At 45.2% G+C, this 19388-nt stretch overlaps 2 protein-coding genes across 3 annotated transcripts in view; one reads left to right on the forward strand and one right to left on the reverse strand.

The window, feature by feature from the left end:
• LUZP1 (leucine zipper protein 1) overlaps positions 1-5666 on the forward strand; it is a 64205-nt gene extending 58539 nt beyond the window's left edge. The window contains exon 4 of the mRNA XM_081144892.1: positions 1811-5666. Coding sequence (XP_081001018.1) covers positions 1811-1966 — 156 coding nt within the window. The 3' untranslated portion in view covers positions 1967-5666. The remainder of the gene's footprint in view (positions 1-1810) is intronic.
• Positions 5667-7091: 1425 nt separating this feature from the next.
• The window catches only part of KDM1A (lysine demethylase 1A), a 52466-nt gene continuing 40169 nt past the window's right edge, over positions 7092-19388 (reverse strand). For both annotated transcript variants that reach the window (XM_081144894.1, XM_081144893.1), the window contains 9 exons: positions 18457-18591; positions 17694-17767; positions 16135-16246; positions 13188-13320; positions 11448-11635; positions 10955-11069; positions 9072-9199; positions 8285-8431; positions 7092-7555 (listed from right to left, as the gene is read on the reverse strand). In XM_081144894.1, coding sequence (XP_081001020.1) covers positions 7370-7555; positions 8285-8431; positions 9072-9199; positions 10955-11069; positions 11448-11635; positions 13188-13320; positions 16135-16246; positions 17694-17767; positions 18457-18591 — 1218 coding nt within the window. In that variant the 3' untranslated portion in view covers positions 7092-7369. The remainder of the gene's footprint in view (positions 7556-8284; positions 8432-9071; positions 9200-10954; positions 11070-11447; positions 11636-13187; positions 13321-16134; positions 16247-17693; positions 17768-18456; positions 18592-19388) is intronic.

Below are 19388 nucleotides of genomic sequence, written 5' to 3' on the forward strand. Positions count from 1 at the left end.
CCCTTCTGCTGTCCCTTCCCACTTTCCTTTTCTCTTTTGCCCCCTCTGTCCTGGCCCATGTGAGTCAGGATTATGTAGACTGTGGGGCTGGGCAACAGTGGGTGGCTCAGAGAACTGTTGAAAATAAAGGTAGGTTTGCCCTTGAAGAATAAAGGAGCATGAATTTCCAAAATCCTTTTCCCAGTTGGTCTCCTCCATTTGCCTTCATGTACGGAGGCCTCAGAGAAGGAGATGGGGCCCCTACTCTCTTGGTTTGCCTGGGTAGCCAGCAGAGCTCCCTCTCTGGCTCCACAGAGCAGCACCTAGAAACACAAGCAGCTTCAGCTGCTGGGAAGCTCTGAGCGAGAAGAGGAAGCCCAGCGCCCTTTCTGTAGAGCAGGGGTGGGAGCCTGGGGAAGGAGTTCTTGGCTGCCTCAGTTCAGACAGCGGATCTTTGCCATATACGGGGTGAGGAGAGCTAGGGCTTACACTGGGCCTACTTCATAGACTTTATGCCTGAGCATCTTTTTACCCCAGACACCTGTCAAGCCCATTATATTGTCAATCTGAGGGCAGGGCTGGTTCATGTAGCTCATTACAGGACAGATAAACCCAGAAGCTGCTCCTCATTTGAGGGTCAGACTGTCAGAACAGCATTAGAAGGGGAAGCCCCTGCAAGTATCTTTTAGATGTAGAGCCTGTGATGATGACATTTTGGATCCAGATATTATTGTCTTCTTTTAAAGGGCAGGTGATTCTGTTAACTTGAAAAGTCCTGTGAGTCTTTTTTTTAAAAAAATGTCTTTATTGCTTTCAGAGAGAGGAAGGGAGGTGGGGGAGAGAAAGAGAGAAATATCAATGATGAGAGTCATTGATCAGCTGCCTCCTGCATGCCCCCCACCGAGGGTCGAGCCCGAAACCCGGGCATGTGCCCTTACCGGGAATCAAACCTTGACCTTCTGGATCCTAGGTCGATGCTCATCTGCTGAGCCACGCCGGTTGGCAGCCCTGTCTTTACCAGGGCACTTAACACTTGACAAAGCACTTCCCCACCCACTTACCTCAGTTAGTCTCTCAACAGCTATGGGCAGGTATTATCCCCCCTTTTTTAGATGTAGAAACTGAAGGTCAAAGACACAAAGTGCCTCACCAGCTTTGAATCCAGGATTTGTCTCGAAACCCACTCTTCTTTGTACCGTGCCACCTTTCTCACTCATACTTTCGTTCTTTTGCATTTGCTTCGGAGCACCAAAGCAGAACATTAAAAAAAGGCAGAAGTCTGGTAGAAGAGCAGTGGAGAGAAAGATGGGTGTTTATCCCCCTGAAGCGTTGGCTATTTTAGAGATGTTGAGGGGTGTGTGATGATGAGAGATAGGATATAAAAGGGAAGGCATGTGAGCTTTTTGGTAGTTTATTGATGGGAAGTAGGAAAAGAGCTGTCCAGCTTCCGCTTCAGCATACTTACCTGCCTACCCACCAAGGAAGTGGCTCTCTCCCTGAGAAGTATGCAGCCTGCATGTGCAGAACTAGAGGACCACAGGCTACTACTACTTAGGGATACCACTCCTTTGCCCGCCTTCCTAGCCCTGTACTCTGTAGGGCTCCTGTTCAGTTGCGAGCCCCCCAGTCACCCTAGGAGCCCCTAGCAGATTGGAGTGTGTAGTCTACCCAGATTTCCATACCCTGTGCTATGGTCTGTCTGTGCTATGGTCTGTCTGTGCTATATCTCCTACTGCCAGGCTGGAGAGGACCATTGGGGTAGGGAGTGAGGATAAATAACTTTGTTACTATATTGTCCTCCACAGCTCACTTTTGTCATTTATTGACACAGGAGGAAGGCGATGACTGCACACTCAGTGTCTACAGGCAACCGCACAACTCCCTGGAACCGTCTGAACTGCCCGTGAAGCAGGGGCTGTCAGAGCCTGGGCGAGTACAGGCTGAGGAACGGTTACGACCACCCCGACCCTGTGCTGAGGAAAACTGAGGCAGCTGGGCGAGGCCTGCTGTCTCCTCTGCTCCTGCTTCTCAGCTCTTCCACCTTCCCATCCTGTGAAGGATCCCAGGCCAGTTAACCAGGCTAGACACCAGGCCTTGGCTGGGAGATTGTGGCAGAGAGCCAGGCTGTGGCTCAGGTCATTTTTGCCTGTTGGCCAGAGATCAGAAACTACAAGCTGGACAGAGTCACCCGGGCGCAGCCTTTCCTGATTGATGCATGAGTCCTGTTTCCTTGTCCCTGCCCCGTCCCCAGGTAGGAGGGGCCACTCTGGCCCCCAAATAGGGAATGATATAGAAACTCCTTATATTCCCACCACACAACAGCAGCCCCTTTCTGTGTGGTTAATGTTCCGATTTCTTAGTCCCCTCATCACATCCAGTTCACTCCTTGTCTGCCCCAGGGGCCTAAGTACCGACACTAAGACTTACCAGCCATCAGCTCCATTTAGGGGGCTTCCATTCCTTTCCCTTTGGAGTTCCTCGGACTTTTACCGAAGAGGTCTGTGCTGCCTCCAAGGGATTATGGGACTATGACCTGGTCCCCTTGCTGATCCACTGTTTCCTGGGGGCAGAGCACACGGGTACCCACCCACCTATTGGAATGTCATCATCCCTCCCCCAGCCCCAGCTCTCAGCTCACCCTCCAAAGGCTCCTGGAAGTGCACAGACCTCATGCATCTCCTTTCCTGGGCACCAATAATGCTGCTGGCATTGCCTGCTCCTCTCCTGTGGCTGGAGACTTCATGCTGACTTTGTTTCCACCTTCGGAATATTCCCAGACTAAACTGGGCCTGATCCAGCATACTCTGCCTTCTAGGAAGCGCCCAGCAGAGGGGAAAGTGGACAGGAAGGAGCGCTTTCCCATTAGTCACTCCACACAGCAGTAGCTCCATGGAAGGCATGGACTCTGTTCCTCCTCCATCCCCTACAGAGGAGGTGTCGCACTTTACCAGGCCGATGCATTCCTGCAGAAGTGGGCCCATGATTTCTGCAAACCAACTATCATGATGACTTCATGGGAGGAAAGGTAACACATGCCCGTCAAGGGCCCCAGGTTTATACAATTCAAAATGCAGCAAACTTCAGGAAGCCACATAAAGGTTGATTAGTTTACTTACACCATTTGCATGGGGAAGTTAAAAAGAACCGTATAATCTTGACACTGCTTTTTCTGTAGCATTCTCAGTTCTACCTGTATGAAGCAGACACTTCCTTCATAGTGAAAGAGCGTTAGAGTAGGAGTCGGGAAAGCTGAATTTTCTTCATGGCTTTGCCTCAGTTTCTGTGTCTATAAAGTGAGTTAGTTGAAATGAATGGTTTCTAAGGGTCCTAAATCTGGCATTCTAAGATTCTTCTGTTTCCATCATTCCACTGGGGGTGGGGGTGGGGGTGGGGTGGTGGTTCTCGCTTTTAGAAGGTGTCATCCAAATGGGTTTGGGAAATGTGTCCTTCCCACTGCCTTTGATTGCTTTCCTGGGCCCTTTTAATGTCATGTGGTTGAGCTCAGAGAAGCTCCCCTTGGCCTCATTTTTCCAGTCTGTAAAATGAAGGGGTTAGATTAGATGGTGTCTGCAGCCCTTTTTTGGCACCAGTGCCTTGCCCAGTGCCACGCAGTGTCTCCTGGCTCGCACTTTCCATAATACAAGTTAGTGTGTCTCCTGTTCCTGTGCTTCTTGTCATCTCAGCTTCCACTCAATGTGGGAACCAGCATTCGTCCTGCCTTGTCTGCATCAGACTTGGCAGTCCTGGAGGCTTGGGGAGCACCTACCGTTACTTTCAGGGACAGGAATGTTTTGTTCCTATTTCCATTTTCTGGAATTTTGCCATTCTAAGGGCATTGTCATGAGGCTTGCCTTTCCTTCACATTGCTGCCTCAGATGTTCAGCTTCAGATGCTGTTTTCAAAACCTTTTCCTACTGCTTCTCCTGGGTCACTGGCCAGAAACTAGCTTGCTCAAGGCTGCGATCTCTCACAGCCTCCCTGCCATTCTTCACTGGTTGGCAACCCTGACAGTTCAAAGGAAACTGACCTCTGTGGTGGTCAACTGAGAGTATAGGCAAGTCTGTGGCTCTTCTCTGCTGGTGGAAACAGAAGGGTGCCAAGCCATGCCTTCAAAGTTCTCGCCAATAATTCTCATCTTTGGGCATTGGAGCCCTGGATTCTGGTGCTGTAGCTCTTGGTGCCAAAGTCTGGATCTTTCCACATTTCAGCAGCATCATCTGCCGCTACCCAAAATGCTCTGTGTAAGAGGGACAGCTGTGATGCCCTCTTGCTGGGGCTATCTTAAAATCTTGAGTGCAATAGGGTTTGATTGTACCAGTTATTTCAGGATATTTTGTTTCATCTGCACACTTTCTAGAACCGCTGTAAAATGTTTTTTTAAAAAATGTCCTCAGCGTTGCAGAAAATACCATCTGTAACAGCCTGCAGTCAAATGGCTGGCAAGGCTGGCTCTTAAATTCCAAAGCTGGGAAGGCACGTTTCTGAAAAGCAGCCTAGGTGAGACTGTCTGGACCCAGGCCTCATCATCGGGGCCCTGGAAGAAACATCCAAATAAAGGGGAGACCTGGTAGTTGAATAGTTGTCTAATCAAGCCAAATATTCCCCATCACAGCCAGTAAACCCACTTTTATGACAAGCCTTTTCTGCAGCTTGGCTCAAACTCTAAATTTTACTGGCAGGTGTATGGTTGTGGGAAGGTTCCTAGTGAGGTTGGGGAACCTCCAGAGCTGCTTCATGGGAGAAAGTAGAGCTGGTCTCTTCCACCTGCTGTCGCCTGTCTCTTGCCACTCTGATACTAAAAACAACTGGAGAAAGCTGCAGGGATAGTGAGCCGAGGAAGCCATGACTGTTTTTGCTTGAGTGGCAGCGAACGTTATAATGTGGGTTAAAGGGATTTGCAGTGGGGCCAAGGATCCCAACCTTGGCCACAGGCAAGCTTGCACATAAATCATCCCTCTCTCATGGGGCATGAGAGGGTCTATATTGATCTTGGACCTTTCGTCCCGGAGCAGTTTTAGTTCTTTATATTTAGTGGGTTAGTGCCAAGTACTACCACTTCCCAGTAAAGGAACAGGGACGCGGCCTCCGGTCTGGTCCCTCGCTGCCTTTGTTGGTGTGGGGGGTTTTGTTTTGGTTCAAGACTGCTTTGGAAGAGCTGCTTTTAGGGATTATCTTTCGAATACCCCTGATGGGGAACAGGGTTTTCCTCAAAGCCTCACAACCAAGATCATAGGAAAGGGGCCCTATTTTCCTGCTGCTTCACAGCTCAGAACATATACTGAATGGAATGTATTTTTAAGAGAATAAAGTCTATTTTTTGTATTTTAAAGATTGGGAGGGCTAGGGAAGTAGCCCTCAAAAACTGTTATTACATAATAGGCCCCTTTGCTAAGGGGCATCAGTATCTGTTGGTCCACACTTACTTGCTCAGGCAGGTGCTCGGGTCTCACCCCTGCCCCTTGGAGTCCAGGTGCAGCAGCTTCTACATTCCTGCTCCAAGCATGGGACCAAGGAGGCTGGAACCCTGTCGCTGGAAACCAGGGCAAAGCCATGAGCAGTGACTCAGGGCTCCTTGGGTGCATGTGTATAGTTGAAGCTGCCTGTCTGCATGTATCCTCTGGCTCTAATGCTGTCTGTTGGCTCTGCAGCACAATATGTAACCAATAAAGCTCCCTAGTTTCCATGTGCTCTGTGTCAGTCAGTGATGCCATTTTTGTTGATGTCATCTCTGTATACAACTGTTTCCTATGCGTTGGTGCAGCTAGTATAGTTCACTGTATTTTATTTAAAATTCCCAGCCAATTACTGGTGCCATAAAGACTGGAAAGATAGCTGAGGCTTACTAAAGGACATACCTAGAAGCCAACACTTAATTGGAGTTAGAATCATATGGCATCTGTTTTATTGCTACATTTTATTTTTAGGCTTGTCTGTCACCACACACAAAACAACAGTCTCTCAAGCTGCCTAATGCCATCTATTTAAACAAACTTTTAAAAGCATTTACCACTGGATCAGACACCTTAGCCACCCCTTCCCTGCCCCAAGGAAACAATATTAATGGCAGAGCTGGGCTCCAAAGTCCATCTATTTTCCACGGCATGCTGTTCTCACCTTTACGTCAGTTACACCACTTGCCCTGAGCCTAGTGTGCAAAATCTCCTCATTGCTGTCACTCATTCCAAGACTAGGGGAAAAGCTTCTCCAGTCAGATCACCAATGTAATGTCCCTTAAATCTTACTAAGAATAAAACCTCATTTAGGGAAGAATTGACTAATACAAGTAAAATCCAATTTCCAGAAGCGTATTACACGTGCATTTTAGTCTGTTAAGAGCCCTTGGGGAAGGAACAGACATGCTGTTCCCTATAGGTTTTTACCTTACACGGCAAAAGGGACTTTGCAGATGTGATTAAGGATTCTGAGATGGGAGAGATGATCTGGGTGGGCCTTAAACAAAGTCACAAGTATCCTTGTAAGAGGGACACAGAGGAGGGTCTACAGAACACAAGGTGGTGATGGAAGCAGAAATTGGAGTTACGTGCTTTTAAGGTGAAGGAAAGGGCCACAAGCCAAGGATACAGACAGTCCCTAGAAGCTGAGAAAGGCAAGGAAATAGAATCTTCCCTCAGAGCCTGCTGGTAATTTGTTACAGAAGCAACAGGAAGTAACACCAGTGAAGTTACATAAACCCATGATCTGCTCCTTACGTAGAACTTGCCCATGGACAGAAGTGGAAAGTTAGCACATGCGCATGGAGGGAACCTGGAGAATAAAGCCAGATGGTCTGCCAGAGGCCTCCCCAAACTTTGTGTTGTCTTGTGTTTTATCTTGAGAATTCAGTTTCCCGATGTCCGTGTGCTTCACCTGTAGTGCCACCTTCGGCACACAGCGCACAGTCCCAGTGGGGAAGTCCAGCCCCACAGAACTGGAAGCCCGTTGCTTCTGTGGGACCCTCCTCAACCCAGTCTTCCGACTTGACCGAATCATTTTCCTCCTGATACAAACCTCCTCCTCACATGAGCATGGACAGAATTAGCATCTGCAAAGGAGTAAAACGCCTATCGAGTATACAGCTTTAACCCTGAGGGGAAACAAAAAAAGGGCAGGACTAATTTTATATGAAGTTTTATTCTCAAAATATAAAAAAGCTACCACACACCAAGAGACTAAGATGTCCTCATAGCGCCTGCTTGCTTCAGTCTTGATGAAGCGCACACTCCACACCAATGGTCAAGTGCCTCCCTCCTCGGCCACCTCCCATGAACTTCAGTTGATCATGGGAGCAGGGAAGCCAGGGCAAGTTTTTCAGGAATCTAGTATTGCTAGAAGAGTTTTGCTTACACAGCAAAAGACATACGTCGGCCTCTTCCCTTAGGATACGACTGTCTCATATGCTTGGGGACTGCTGTGCAGGGACACCTGGGGTGGCCTGGCGAGGCAGGGTGTACATGGCTCCCAAGAACTGGTCTGCAATCCTTCCTGCTTCTCGAAGCCCACTCAGCAGAGCACCGTGGACTGTGGCTGGGTAGTTACGGATTGTGTGTTCTCCAGCAAAGAAGAGTCGTGGGATTGGCTATTTCAGGAAAAAATTAAGAGGAAATCAGCACATTGTAAATATACTTTTGTTCTTGTGTTTGAGCTGCCAAATTCTTGTTGGCCTTGATGCTGACTCCCTGCCCCAATCACTAGTGCATCATTTTACCAACAAGGGTCTCCCTTAGCAGGCATTTTCTTAGAACTGACAGGAGGAGGAAAGGGACAGTAAGACTCAGCTCAGCCTTAGTTCTGCAGTGATGCTTAACTACATCTGTTCTTAACCCTGGGGGATGCCCAGGTTCTAAATCTTTAGTGCCTCATGTAGTACCCATGGGGGGGGGGGTTCCTGACTACTCTGAACCATAGAGAATACAGCATTTGTTCTTGCTCCGCTCAGAGCAGGCATTACTTAGCACAGGGTCCTGACAACACTTCCTCCCCTTTGGAGCAGGGTCCAGCACTGTCTAGGTTATTTCTTGGGGGCATGCCCTAAAGGCCCCTAGTGATTAGGACCTTGCAACAATCCTGTGAGCTGCTACAAAATGGGGTGCAATTAAAAACATTTTTTGTTTTAAAGGGACAAAAATCTGAATACAGACTGCTCAGATTTACAAAGCCAAAATGTGGGAAATCTGACGCAAATGATCTGAAAGGGCCCAAGGACAGAAGAACGAATTCAGTAACAATCAGTGGCATTTTCACTCTGAGATCCTGGGATACTGGCCTCTTCCCAAATAAGCCCAGGTTCAGCTTGTTAGTTTCTCACCTGTGGGGCACCTGGAATTGAGGGGCCGGGAGTGATTGGCTGAGCCATTAAATCATAGTCGTTTCCGGATGATCCTGCGGCTACATAGGAATAGGAGCCCCGGGCCCAGGGATCAGCACGCCAGCGAGACACCACTGTTTCCTTGGGCTAAAGAAAAAACCATGGGCGGAGGTTATTACTGGGCCCCAAAGACAAACCAGTAATCTCTGAAAGGTGGAAAAGCTGTGGCGAGTAGCGATACAAATTCTGAGAGAACTAAAGAGGCAACAGACATGAGAGTTAGCCAAGCAGTGAATGCTGATGCCTTAAAATAGTAACAAATGCCTTCAGACTGCAAGGAAGCCTCCATGTTGCACTCTTGTCCATGAATCCAAGACTTGACCTAAATTCTCTTATAAATTCACATTAAACATTAATGTGCCTCCTCTCAAAGGAATCAAGGGTCTAAGTGTTTCGGGGGGCCTAAAGTCAAGTACCAAAAGGTTCTCTTCAGACCTCCCTGAGGGAGTCTGGCCACTTTGTCTGAAGGGTGGGGTGGTGATGGGGGGTGATGGTGGTAAGATTCCAAAGCAGAGACAACAGACAAACAGGCAAATGCAGCAAATAGCTTTCTGAACCCCACAGTTAGGGCATGAGCTCCAACCAGCATTCATGTAAACCCATACACACCTCTCAATTCTGGTTGAAACTGTCCTGACAAGTACCTGTGCTGCAACTTAAAGAGAGTATGTCAACCCTGCTTTAGTTCAAACCCCAGATCCCCGCTTGCCCCCACCCACTTACTTACCTGGGGCACTGCACTGCTACCAAAAATCCCTTTGAGGATGGCCAGGCATCGGCCTACAATCACATCATCACTTATGTTTTCCATGATGCCAGCAGCTTCTCCTGCCACTAGTGCCAATAGTATAGGAGCTGGGAAAACAGAAAGGACAATGCCAGGGTTTTCCTACAGATTTTCTCAAGGACCTACATAAAGGGCCCCACGTTTTTCCTGGTGCTCTGAAATCCGGTGACCAATAAACAGATGAACATGTACTGCTCATGCTGGAGACAAGTTGTTTCTGAAACAGCGACTTAAAATCTAGTCCTAGAAGGGGTTGGCAAACTACAGTAGTGACTCATACACTTCACTGCTTATAACTGCAGAACACAGAAGTCCAAAACATATAGTTTCAGACCTTGTTAACAAAAGAAAACAAGTATCCCGATGCTGAGATAAAGAATTCTTAGCTCTGACCACTGCAGACAGCTTGACCACAAGGATTACCCTGCAGCTACCCCAGGCCCCTCCAAGCCCAGCACCACCTGTACTCCTCCACTGGTGAACACGCAGCAGGCTATGGGATAAGCACAGTAGAGATGCTGGGGATATAAAAGCTATAAGCTAGATTATGTAACTCCATAGACACACAGACAAATAGTCACACATATAATTATGAAATGTGATAGACGCTATTGAAGAAAACAGGGCCCAGAGAAAAGAATACAGAGAATTTAGAGTTGAAGCAGTGGAGGTGTGTACCTGCAAGCCCTCTGTGAAATACCTAAAGGCTGGGTGGAGTGCGCCGCATGGGAAGGAAGGGAAGGAGAGCACAGCAGCCCAGCTCAGTGTTTCAGGGCCAGGCCGAAGTGGGCAATGGCGTGGTGCAGTCCGGGACCCCAGGAGAGCAGCAAGGGTTCCTGGAGCCCAGGGCATGGGGAGGGGTGAGGATGGGATGGGAGGAACAGCCAGAAGAAGCTGAAATAGGGAAGGGCTAGATTAGTAATGGCCAAGACAATGGAAAACCCTCAAAAGACAGAAGCAGGGAAAGCAGTTAGTGGCTGCTGGCAACTGAACAGGTAAGAGGAGAGAGAAACTTGGACTGGGAGGCGGGCAGGAGGAAAGAAGGGAAGCAAATAGGTCAGAGAGAGAGAGAGGTGGCACTGACAGGACTCGATGGCCTGGACGGGGAAAGGGAAAGAGCACTCCACTGTTGTCAGAAAGCAGTGTGCTCAGGACACACAGTGCCTCCCCTGTGGATTAGTGGCCCTGGCCACGTGGAAGATGTTTCTGTACTGGGCAGTGAAGTGATGGAAAGAAATGGGGTGGGGGTCAAACCGTTAGTTGATGTGGCTGCACTGTCAAGGCCACACCTCCTGACACTGCTGCACAGCACACAGTGCGTGTCTTTTACATTCTTTTCCTGGAATGAGGTCAGGTCTAAAGAGACTTTAAAACAAGTTCCCTCTAGGATTACAGAAGACAGTACAGCAGGAGGTAGGAGTTTCATAAATATACCCTACGGGAAGTGACCGAAGATTCAGGGGCGAGTCAGAAAAGCCTGAGAATGAGGACTACAGATCTCCCCGGCCCCGAAGCCTCCCTGGGCTTTCCCCTCCTGGCGGGTAGATTCTTCCTTGTTTTCCTCGCAGTGCCCTGGGCTGTCACCCTGTCATCTACCTTCTGCCCTGCTCGGAGACTGCCTAGCGCCTCACTCTATCTCCCACAGGTTAGCTGTGGGCTCTGAAGGCAGGGTTTCCCGTATCCCCAGCACCTATAAGGGGTTTCAGGAATTGCTGGCTGAGCTAATGAAAAGTCAAGAAATGTATATATGAGAAAAACCAGAACATTCCTAAGTCTCTGTTCCTATAAGGATATGAGGAAGCTCAAAACCAGAAAGCAGTTACCTTTATAGAGGTTCCAGAAGAGGAAGAGCTCACCCCTGCTGGCAGTCGTGCTGCCAACATGCCCGAACAAATTGACACTGGGATCCCAGAACACCCGGTCAAAGCACAACACCACCTGCAACAGAGAAGCAGCACATGAGCTGGGGACAGGGCTTGGAGAATATGGCTTTAAGTACAGCTGTGCCTCAACAGGAAGTGCTACTACTTCTTCAGACCTCATCTAAAGGTCTTCTACTTTTAACACAAGCCTAGAAAACCCTATTAAAAATGTACCACTTAGGATGGCATGTGGAGCTCTTTTTATGGGCTTGGGTTTGTGAAGTGAGCCCAGAAGACTAAGTTCTCGTGGGTACTTTATGTATAATTAGGCAATGACGTGAATGAACGGACAGGACGCCCTGTGTCAGAGTTGAGAGCGTAGCAAGATGTATAAAGATGCGACCCCTCCCCCGTCCCAGTGTGCAGCGGGCGCGGGGTGCGGAGGGCGGGGTACCTTGTTCAGGTTGCCGAATCCCATCCTCTGCACCGCAGATGTTTTCCACTCAGGAAGAGGCGGCACAAACTGAACAGCCGGCGGCTGCTGCTTCAGCACGCCCAAGGGGAGGGTACAGAGCACGGCGTCACACTTGTAAATGAAGGTCTGGCTTGTGGAGCGGGTGTTCACAGCTATCACTTCACACCCTAAAGGGGTCGAGGGAAAAGACTACTGGTGACAGACGGTACTGAAAGGGTTCTGAACATTTAGTGCACAGCAGGCTCCATATGCCGTCCCAGTTAAGTCTTCACACAAGTCTATGAAGTCGGCTCTATCCATTTTCTACAGAGGGGAACTGAGGCAGAACGGAAAACACAGGTAAGTGCCAGGACTCAAACCCTAACTGTCAACCTCAGGATCCATGGTCTTCACCACTGTGCTCTGTCCCCCCTCCTGTTACACGGGGGTCATCTGGACTAAAAGAAGGACCTGGTCACTTACTAAAGTTACGTAAATTCAGACTAAAACCCGGAGTACAATGTCTGTACTACCCAAGAGAACTGATGCCTCCTCCACTGTGGGTGGCGCTCGCTCATAAGGACCAACAGAAGAATGACACCCGGAGCCTGTGGTACAGACCCAAGGGACGCAGCCCAGAACTGGGGAGCTTGCTATTCCTGAGGATGCTGTGATGCTCAGCTGGCCAGAGTGTGAACGAGCTCCAAGTTGGCCAGAAAAGGCACTGAAAGTAGGCTAATAACATTTATCCTCATTTGTACTTGATTTTTTCCTTCAGTGAATGCCTATTTATATAACTTCAAAAGTACACAAAAACAGTTCCAATAAGTATGCGATCTCATTACATGTTCAACCAGGGACTGAACCCGAAACCTGGGTGTGTGCCCTGACCAGGAATCGGTGTACAGGACGATGCTCTAACCAACTGAGCCACCCGGCCAGGGCCATGTCCATTTTTGGTGGTCACAGAACTAGAGCAAATGACAGGAAAGCTATTCTCACTATTCTTCACTGCAGCAAATGGCTATTTCAAGGCTACAGATCTTCTCAACACCATCGGCTAGGAGCTGCCTCTGAAGGGGAAAACTTAAATGGAAAACGGTTTCAGCGGTTATAAAAGATATTTGTGGTGATCCCGGAAACTCTAGAAAAGGGGCACAGAGGGCAAGATTAGTGGCCCCAACTCCACTTGTCATGAGGGCCCTCAGAGAGGGGAGTGACCAGTTACTGTAAGATTATTAATTCCAAAGCTGGGGGGATAAGGGCTCTCTGCACTCCATAGTAAATGTGCCTGAAACCAGAGATAAGCACTGAGCCTACTGTCACAGGATTCAGGGCAATCTGAAGTCAACTTATTAGCAGGACTGCTCCCAGAACTAGAAAGCCTGAGCCGTTAGCTGGCCTGAGTAGGAAAAGCCAGAGTGGATCCAAAGACGCAAGGCAAGACGGTGGGGTTCCACTGGAGACCAGGGACCCAAGTTCTGGTATTTAAGAATAAACTTAGCAAAATTAAAGCCAAACTCACTAAAACTTGCCCCGATTTTCTGGTTTATACAATGATGGGGTTAAACCTCCAAAGGCTCAATCTTTTTATAAATGCAAAATTTTAAATTTAGGAGTCATAATTTATAAGACATTCTATCAGAAAATGACCGAATACTTTTTCTGTAGGTCAAACTCCACAAAAGATCGGCACTGTTTTTCAGAGTAAGACCTCTTGCCAGGAGAGCGGTGACACACCTGAAGCTGTGTAACGGACCTGCCGGACCGCTGTATTCAATTTAATGTCTAGGCCTTCTGCTAATGCCACGGGCACACATGAGTAGCCATTCCTCACTGTCAGGTGGCTGCCAGTAAACTCAAAGTCATCATCCTGGAGAGGAGAGGAAAACACATATGGTCACGCTTTTAAAACCTAACATGCCATTTATACCGAGGTTCTATAAAATGAGGCTAAAAACACCAGCTTGTGCAGTGTCAATATGACATGCCAGAGTAGAAATGAAAACCTATCGCTGCATATTCAGCTGCAGCTGCCCCAGGAAACTGAAGGGAAGAAAAACTGCCCAGATGTCCATAATGGTGGTCCCCAGGCAGTAAAACCAGGGCAGATTCTTTCCCCCAGACCAAGTTTTCATCATGAAGTCCAGACTATTCATGGGCATGGGAGAGGGAAGGAAGCTGATTCAGGCAATTAGATACCTTTTCGTGTTTGTTTTAATGCATTATAGACTTAATAGGATAACAGATTCACCACCCTAATTACATTTTATTTTACCCAAGAGCAAAATCAGTTTTTATTCCTTAAACGTACAAGTTTTAAAGTTGAAGAAGACTTCCAAAACTAAAGTCATTCGAAGTAGATGAAGGTAATCTAGGATAATAAAGATTGGCCCAAGATAATTCAGATAGTAAAGAAGTCAAGATTTGGCCTGGAAGAATTAACCAAATGATCTTATTTCTTTGAATTTACTGAAAAATTTTCTATATAGAGAAAATTTTGAAGGCTAGTTGGTATTTCTAATTTCATGACATTCCTGGGGAAAACATACCACAATTCTTAGGAATTAGATAAAAATACTGAGTTGGCGCAAAACTCTCACTGCTAACTGACTGAGTCATCTCCCCATTTAGATCAGTTCAAATTACACACATTAAAATTTTTAATACAATTACAAATGAATACATATTGAAACTCCAAATGATAAGTCAGTTACTAGGATGGGTCTAATTTAGTATTTACATGTAAAACCACAAAGAAACTAGGAATTCTGCAAGATTTTTATCACTAAAAAGTCCAATCCTCACTGTAATTTAAATACTAAAGAACACCAAGGTATAATCTAAAGATTAAGAAGTCAAAGTAATCTTACTGGAAAATGTATAATGAAAATATATAATAAAAATGTAATATTTCCTTCTACACACAGTCTTAAGTTGGGCCAAATTCTCGGATTTAGAGATTGGTCCATTCAACATCTAAGAAGCCCTGTGACTTCTCACCAGTTCAAGAGTAAATCACCATTAAAGTTCTTAAGAACAATGTGACCAAATATTATGTCACGCTCAAGGGTTTACAAGACAATATGAAGATGATAATCACTCTAAATCAGACCTATAGGTTCAATGCAATCCCAATCAAACTCCCAAAAGTTACATTTTTAATAGAAATTGACAAACTGATTCTAAATTTTTTATGGAAATACAGAAGACCAAAAATAGCCAAAACAATTTAAAAAAAGAACAAAGCTGGAGAACTTACATGACCTTATTTCGAGACATCCATAGAGCAACCATAATCAAGGCAGTGTGACAGTGGAGTATGGACAGACATAAACGAAAAGAAAAAAGCAACTACAAACACTCACATATGGTCAATTAACTTCAACAATGGTGCCACAACAAATGAAGAAAAAGGATGGTGCTAGAATAATTAATTAGAGAACCATATGGAAAAATATGAACTCTAACCTCACCTCTCACTATACACAAAAATTAACTCAAAATGGATCATAGACCTAACATAAGAGCAAAGTCCATAAAACTTCATCAAGAAAACTGGAGAAAATCTTTGCGATCTCGGTTTAGACAAAAATGTTCAGGATCTTACAAAAAACACAAAGTCTGAAAGTTAATAGGATACTTCATAAAATTTTAAACTTTTGCTCTTTGAAAGATACTACTTAGAAAATAAAAAGGTAAGCTGTATACTCGTAGAAAATATTTGCAAAACATATCTGACAAAAATTGTATCCAGAATTTGAAGAACACGATGAACTCACAATTTAACAAGAGGACAACCAGATTTTTTACATGGGCAAAAGATCTGAATAGACTGTTCATCAAAAAACTGACATATGAATGGCCAATAAGTACATGAAAAGATGCTTCACATCACCAGTCATCAGGGAAATGCAAATCAAAACCACAATGAAATATCAGAATGGCTGAAATTTTAAAAATTGGCAGGACCAAGTGTTGGTGAGGATGTGGAGCAATGGGAACTTCCATACATGGCTGGTGTGAATGCAATTTAGAAACAGTTTAGAAGTTCTTATAAAGCTTTATAAAAATCTACTTCCCGTAAGATTTAGCAATTTCACTCCCAGCTATTTATCCAAGAGAAAGACATGAACAGGAACGTTCACACCAGCTTCAACTGTTTATAGCCAAAAAATGGCAACAACCCACATGTCCATCAAGGTACCAGTGAAAGGGCGATCTGCCGCACATCCTTACAACTGAAAACTACTGAACAATAAAAAGGAACAAATCCCTGAAACACACCATGACGAATTGCAAACACTTCTGCTGAGTAAAGGAAGTCACACACAAAAGGCTCTACATATTATACTGGATAGTGCAATTTACATGTAATTCTAGAAAAAGCAAAGCTATAGTGACAGAGCAAACTGGTGGTTGTGTAGGGCCAGGAGCAGGAGGGCTGGGGAGTGACCGCAAAGGGGAGAGGGAACTTTTAAGGGTGGTGAAACTGTTCTATTCTTGACATGGTGATGGTTCATCACTATATAAGTTTAGCAAAACCAGGCTGCTCACTTAAAATAGGTGAGTTTTATTGTATGTAAATTATCTTTCTTAAAGCTGTTTAAAAACACACAAATTAACAGTTTCTCTTAAGAGCCCTCTCCAAGACATGTGCAAAAAATAAATGATAAAGGAATTTTACCTGATCCCAATGTTTAAGGGAGAGTGTAGAAAGAGGTGTGGCATTAGCAAATTCAAGATTTGCAAAATGCCAGTCAAGTATTTGTCTGTCTCTTGACGAGAGATACACATCACTGCAAAATGAGAACAAAGGAGCAAAGGTTATTAAAGGACTTGACTATTACCCCCAATGGGCGGGTGTGGATGATCTCAGTAACTGTGTGATAATCTAAACCTGAGACTGCCTTATGTGAAGAAATTCTAAATCAAAAAGTAGGACCTGATCTGTTTTATTAACCCCTTTATTCCCAGTGTGTAGAGCCTTGCTAAGCTCACTACATAGAGCAAATTACAATCAGGCCTCATTTGCCTGGGAAAAAAAGAGAGACTTCTTTATATGGTTACCTTGCATTATAAAAGCATATTCATTGTAAAAATTTTTGTTTTATATCTTAAAGAAAGCATGGACTTCTGGCAAGAATGGGTAGCATCCCTGAATGCAGAACAGAGTAGACATATGTGGAGACCAGGTGCAGTATGGAGCACAGTATCAGCATGTAAGTATTTATTTTTTTAGAGAGAGAGAGAAAGAAACACTGATGTGAGGGAGACACATCAAATGGTTGCCTCCTGCATGCGTCACAACTGGGGCCGAGCCTGCAACCGAGGTATGTGCCCTTGGTTGGAATCGAACCTGGGACCCTTCAGTTCTCAGGCCGATACTCTAACCACTGAGCGAAACTGGCCAGAGCAGCATGGAAGTATTCACTGTCAACTCTGATGGAAATAAAATGTGATGCTTTCCAATTCCCCAGAGTTCTGGGAGTGTGAAGCAACCCCACCTTCTACGCGACTCGAAGACAATTTTCATTTACTACACTTTCATTCAAATACCTACTAGATTTTATGAAGAAAGGCTATCTTCAAAAACAATATAGTTTAGTATCTAGGACACTCTTACACATTAAAACATAAGACCAGGGGATTTAGGAACCTGAGAAGCACAGCTGACCGCTCAACTCGAGGTGAAGGGGACTGACAAAGTATCTGGGTCAGCTTTTGACTCTCTCAAAACTTAACTCCCAATCGCCTACTGTTGACAGGAAACCTTACCGATAAGAAAAACAGTCAATTAACACATATTTATGTGTTATATGTATTATATGCTGTATTCTTACAATAAACTAAGCTAGAGAAAAGAAAATTGTAAGAAAAATATATACATATATTTTATGCAATCATGACATACCTAACTTTTTCTTCTTTTTTTTTCTAGATTTCTAGATTATGCAGTTGTTTACAAGTTTTTCAAACTGTTGCAAATCTCCAAAAATTTTTTTCCAATATATACATACATACATATATATATCTATATATATATTTGTACAAGTGGACTTGAGTAGTTCAAACATGTGTTGTTCAAGGGTAGACTGTAGTCCACATACACAAATATCTTATATTCATTCAACAATTTACAATCCATTCACTCAACATAAATAAAACCATGGTGCTTTATAATTTTCCCTCTAAATCTAACAGAAAGAACAGTAAATGTTCTGAACGTCTGAATATTTTTCTTACCTTGGGGGATTAGCTTCCAATTCTTGAAGTTTTTCTTCTAGCTTTCCTTGTGTTTCAGCTAATTCATCATATTCCTGATAAAATTAAGAGAACCAATTGATCTAGATGCGCCAGAGACCGATCTAGTTATTTATACCACAAAATGTAAGGTTTGGACCACATCCCTGGCCCAGGTCATATCTATGAGTATCTCAGCTTAAGGCTGGATCAGGGCTCAGGGGTGGTTGTTCTTGGAGACAAATTATAAATGTGAGCCTGGAATTAAGATGGGAGGGTGGGAGGGGGATAGCAACTACCACTTCCTATGCACTTACAGTGTCCCCAGAATAGAATAAGCACTTTAGATCCCCTATAAGTGAGGAAGTACTAATACCATGTGACAGTTGCGGTGATTAAGGAGACAAAGTTACTTGGGTAGGAGATACTAAGTTATGGATTTCAACCAGATAATGTGACCCAAATGACTCTGGAGTCCCTATCCATTATCATTATGCTAAACTGTCAGGGATAAACTATACCAAAGGGCTAAAATGAGATGTAAGTAAGCTACAGGATGGGACTGTGAAAACAAAGTGGGAATTCTGCAGAAAAAGTAGGTCTCAAACCTAACAACCATTAAGCCCTCATGGCTCCTGTGTACCAAACCCTCCCTGCGTACCACAGGCACCTGTGATTGGCTAGTGCTCTCTCTTTTCCAGTCCCTCAAATCTGTACTATTTCTCAGGACCCCAAGTAAAACCAGCTGGGCATGCGCACACTGCACCTTGCACAGGGCAGTCAGGTCCCTGTGCTTGCTCTTCACCAAGAACTCAGCAGTGATGTCTCTGGGCGGCTTCACTTCGGATGCTTCTTTGTATTGCTGATGGAGCTCTTTAATTTTCTCTTTCAAATTTACCATCTAAGAAGGAAAAACACAAATTTACCATTCCAGATAGTGATGTAATTCATCTCCAAATCACATGCTTTCGCTCCCTCCGTAAACGGCTATTACACCAAAACAGGTCCTTGGGATTCTTAAATACCTCTTCTATATCGTGACATTTTAGAACAGGAAAGAAATTGTATATGGCTCAACAGAGAGATACCACATCACTATCAGATAAGTAAGATTGGTTTCATCTTCTAAAACAAATGGGAGAACTAGGAGTGACCCATTAATTAAAAATATATATACACACACGCAAATTAACAATCTCCAGGAAAAACAATCTATCATGATTTGCTTTTTAAATATATAAAAGGTCAAGTCATCACACAAAGCTCCTTAAGGAACCACCCCCAGGGTTAGTCTGGTCAGGTTTCTGATGGCACTATAGAGGATGAGGGGACAGTTAAAACTCTAGACTGGGGCTCCACAGCTATCCTGCCAGCTGGCCACTCTTCGCATCTCATCCGTACCACAACCATGGAAGAGGAGTGCCAAAGACCCCTTCACTTGACAGGATGAAGAGAGGAGGCACAGTGAGAGCGAGGCAAGAGTCTAGGCACAAGATACTCCCAGATTCTGCATAACAACCCCACAGGAGCTGTCTGTCCCACTTCACATTTTCCCCCTAAGCTGGTGTTATATCTGTAGCTAGCAGGATGAAGAGACCAGTTTCCTAGTCTGGAGCTGGGGCTCTGGAGGGTGGTGGTAAGGAACCCTCAATAGATATACCATTTGGCACAGTGAAATAATTATGGCAATGAATTATG

This window comes from Miniopterus schreibersii (genome assembly GCF_964146895.1).
Source record: "Miniopterus schreibersii genome assembly, chromosome: 8".
NCBI lineage: Eukaryota > Metazoa > Chordata > Mammalia > Chiroptera > Miniopteridae > Miniopterus > Miniopterus schreibersii.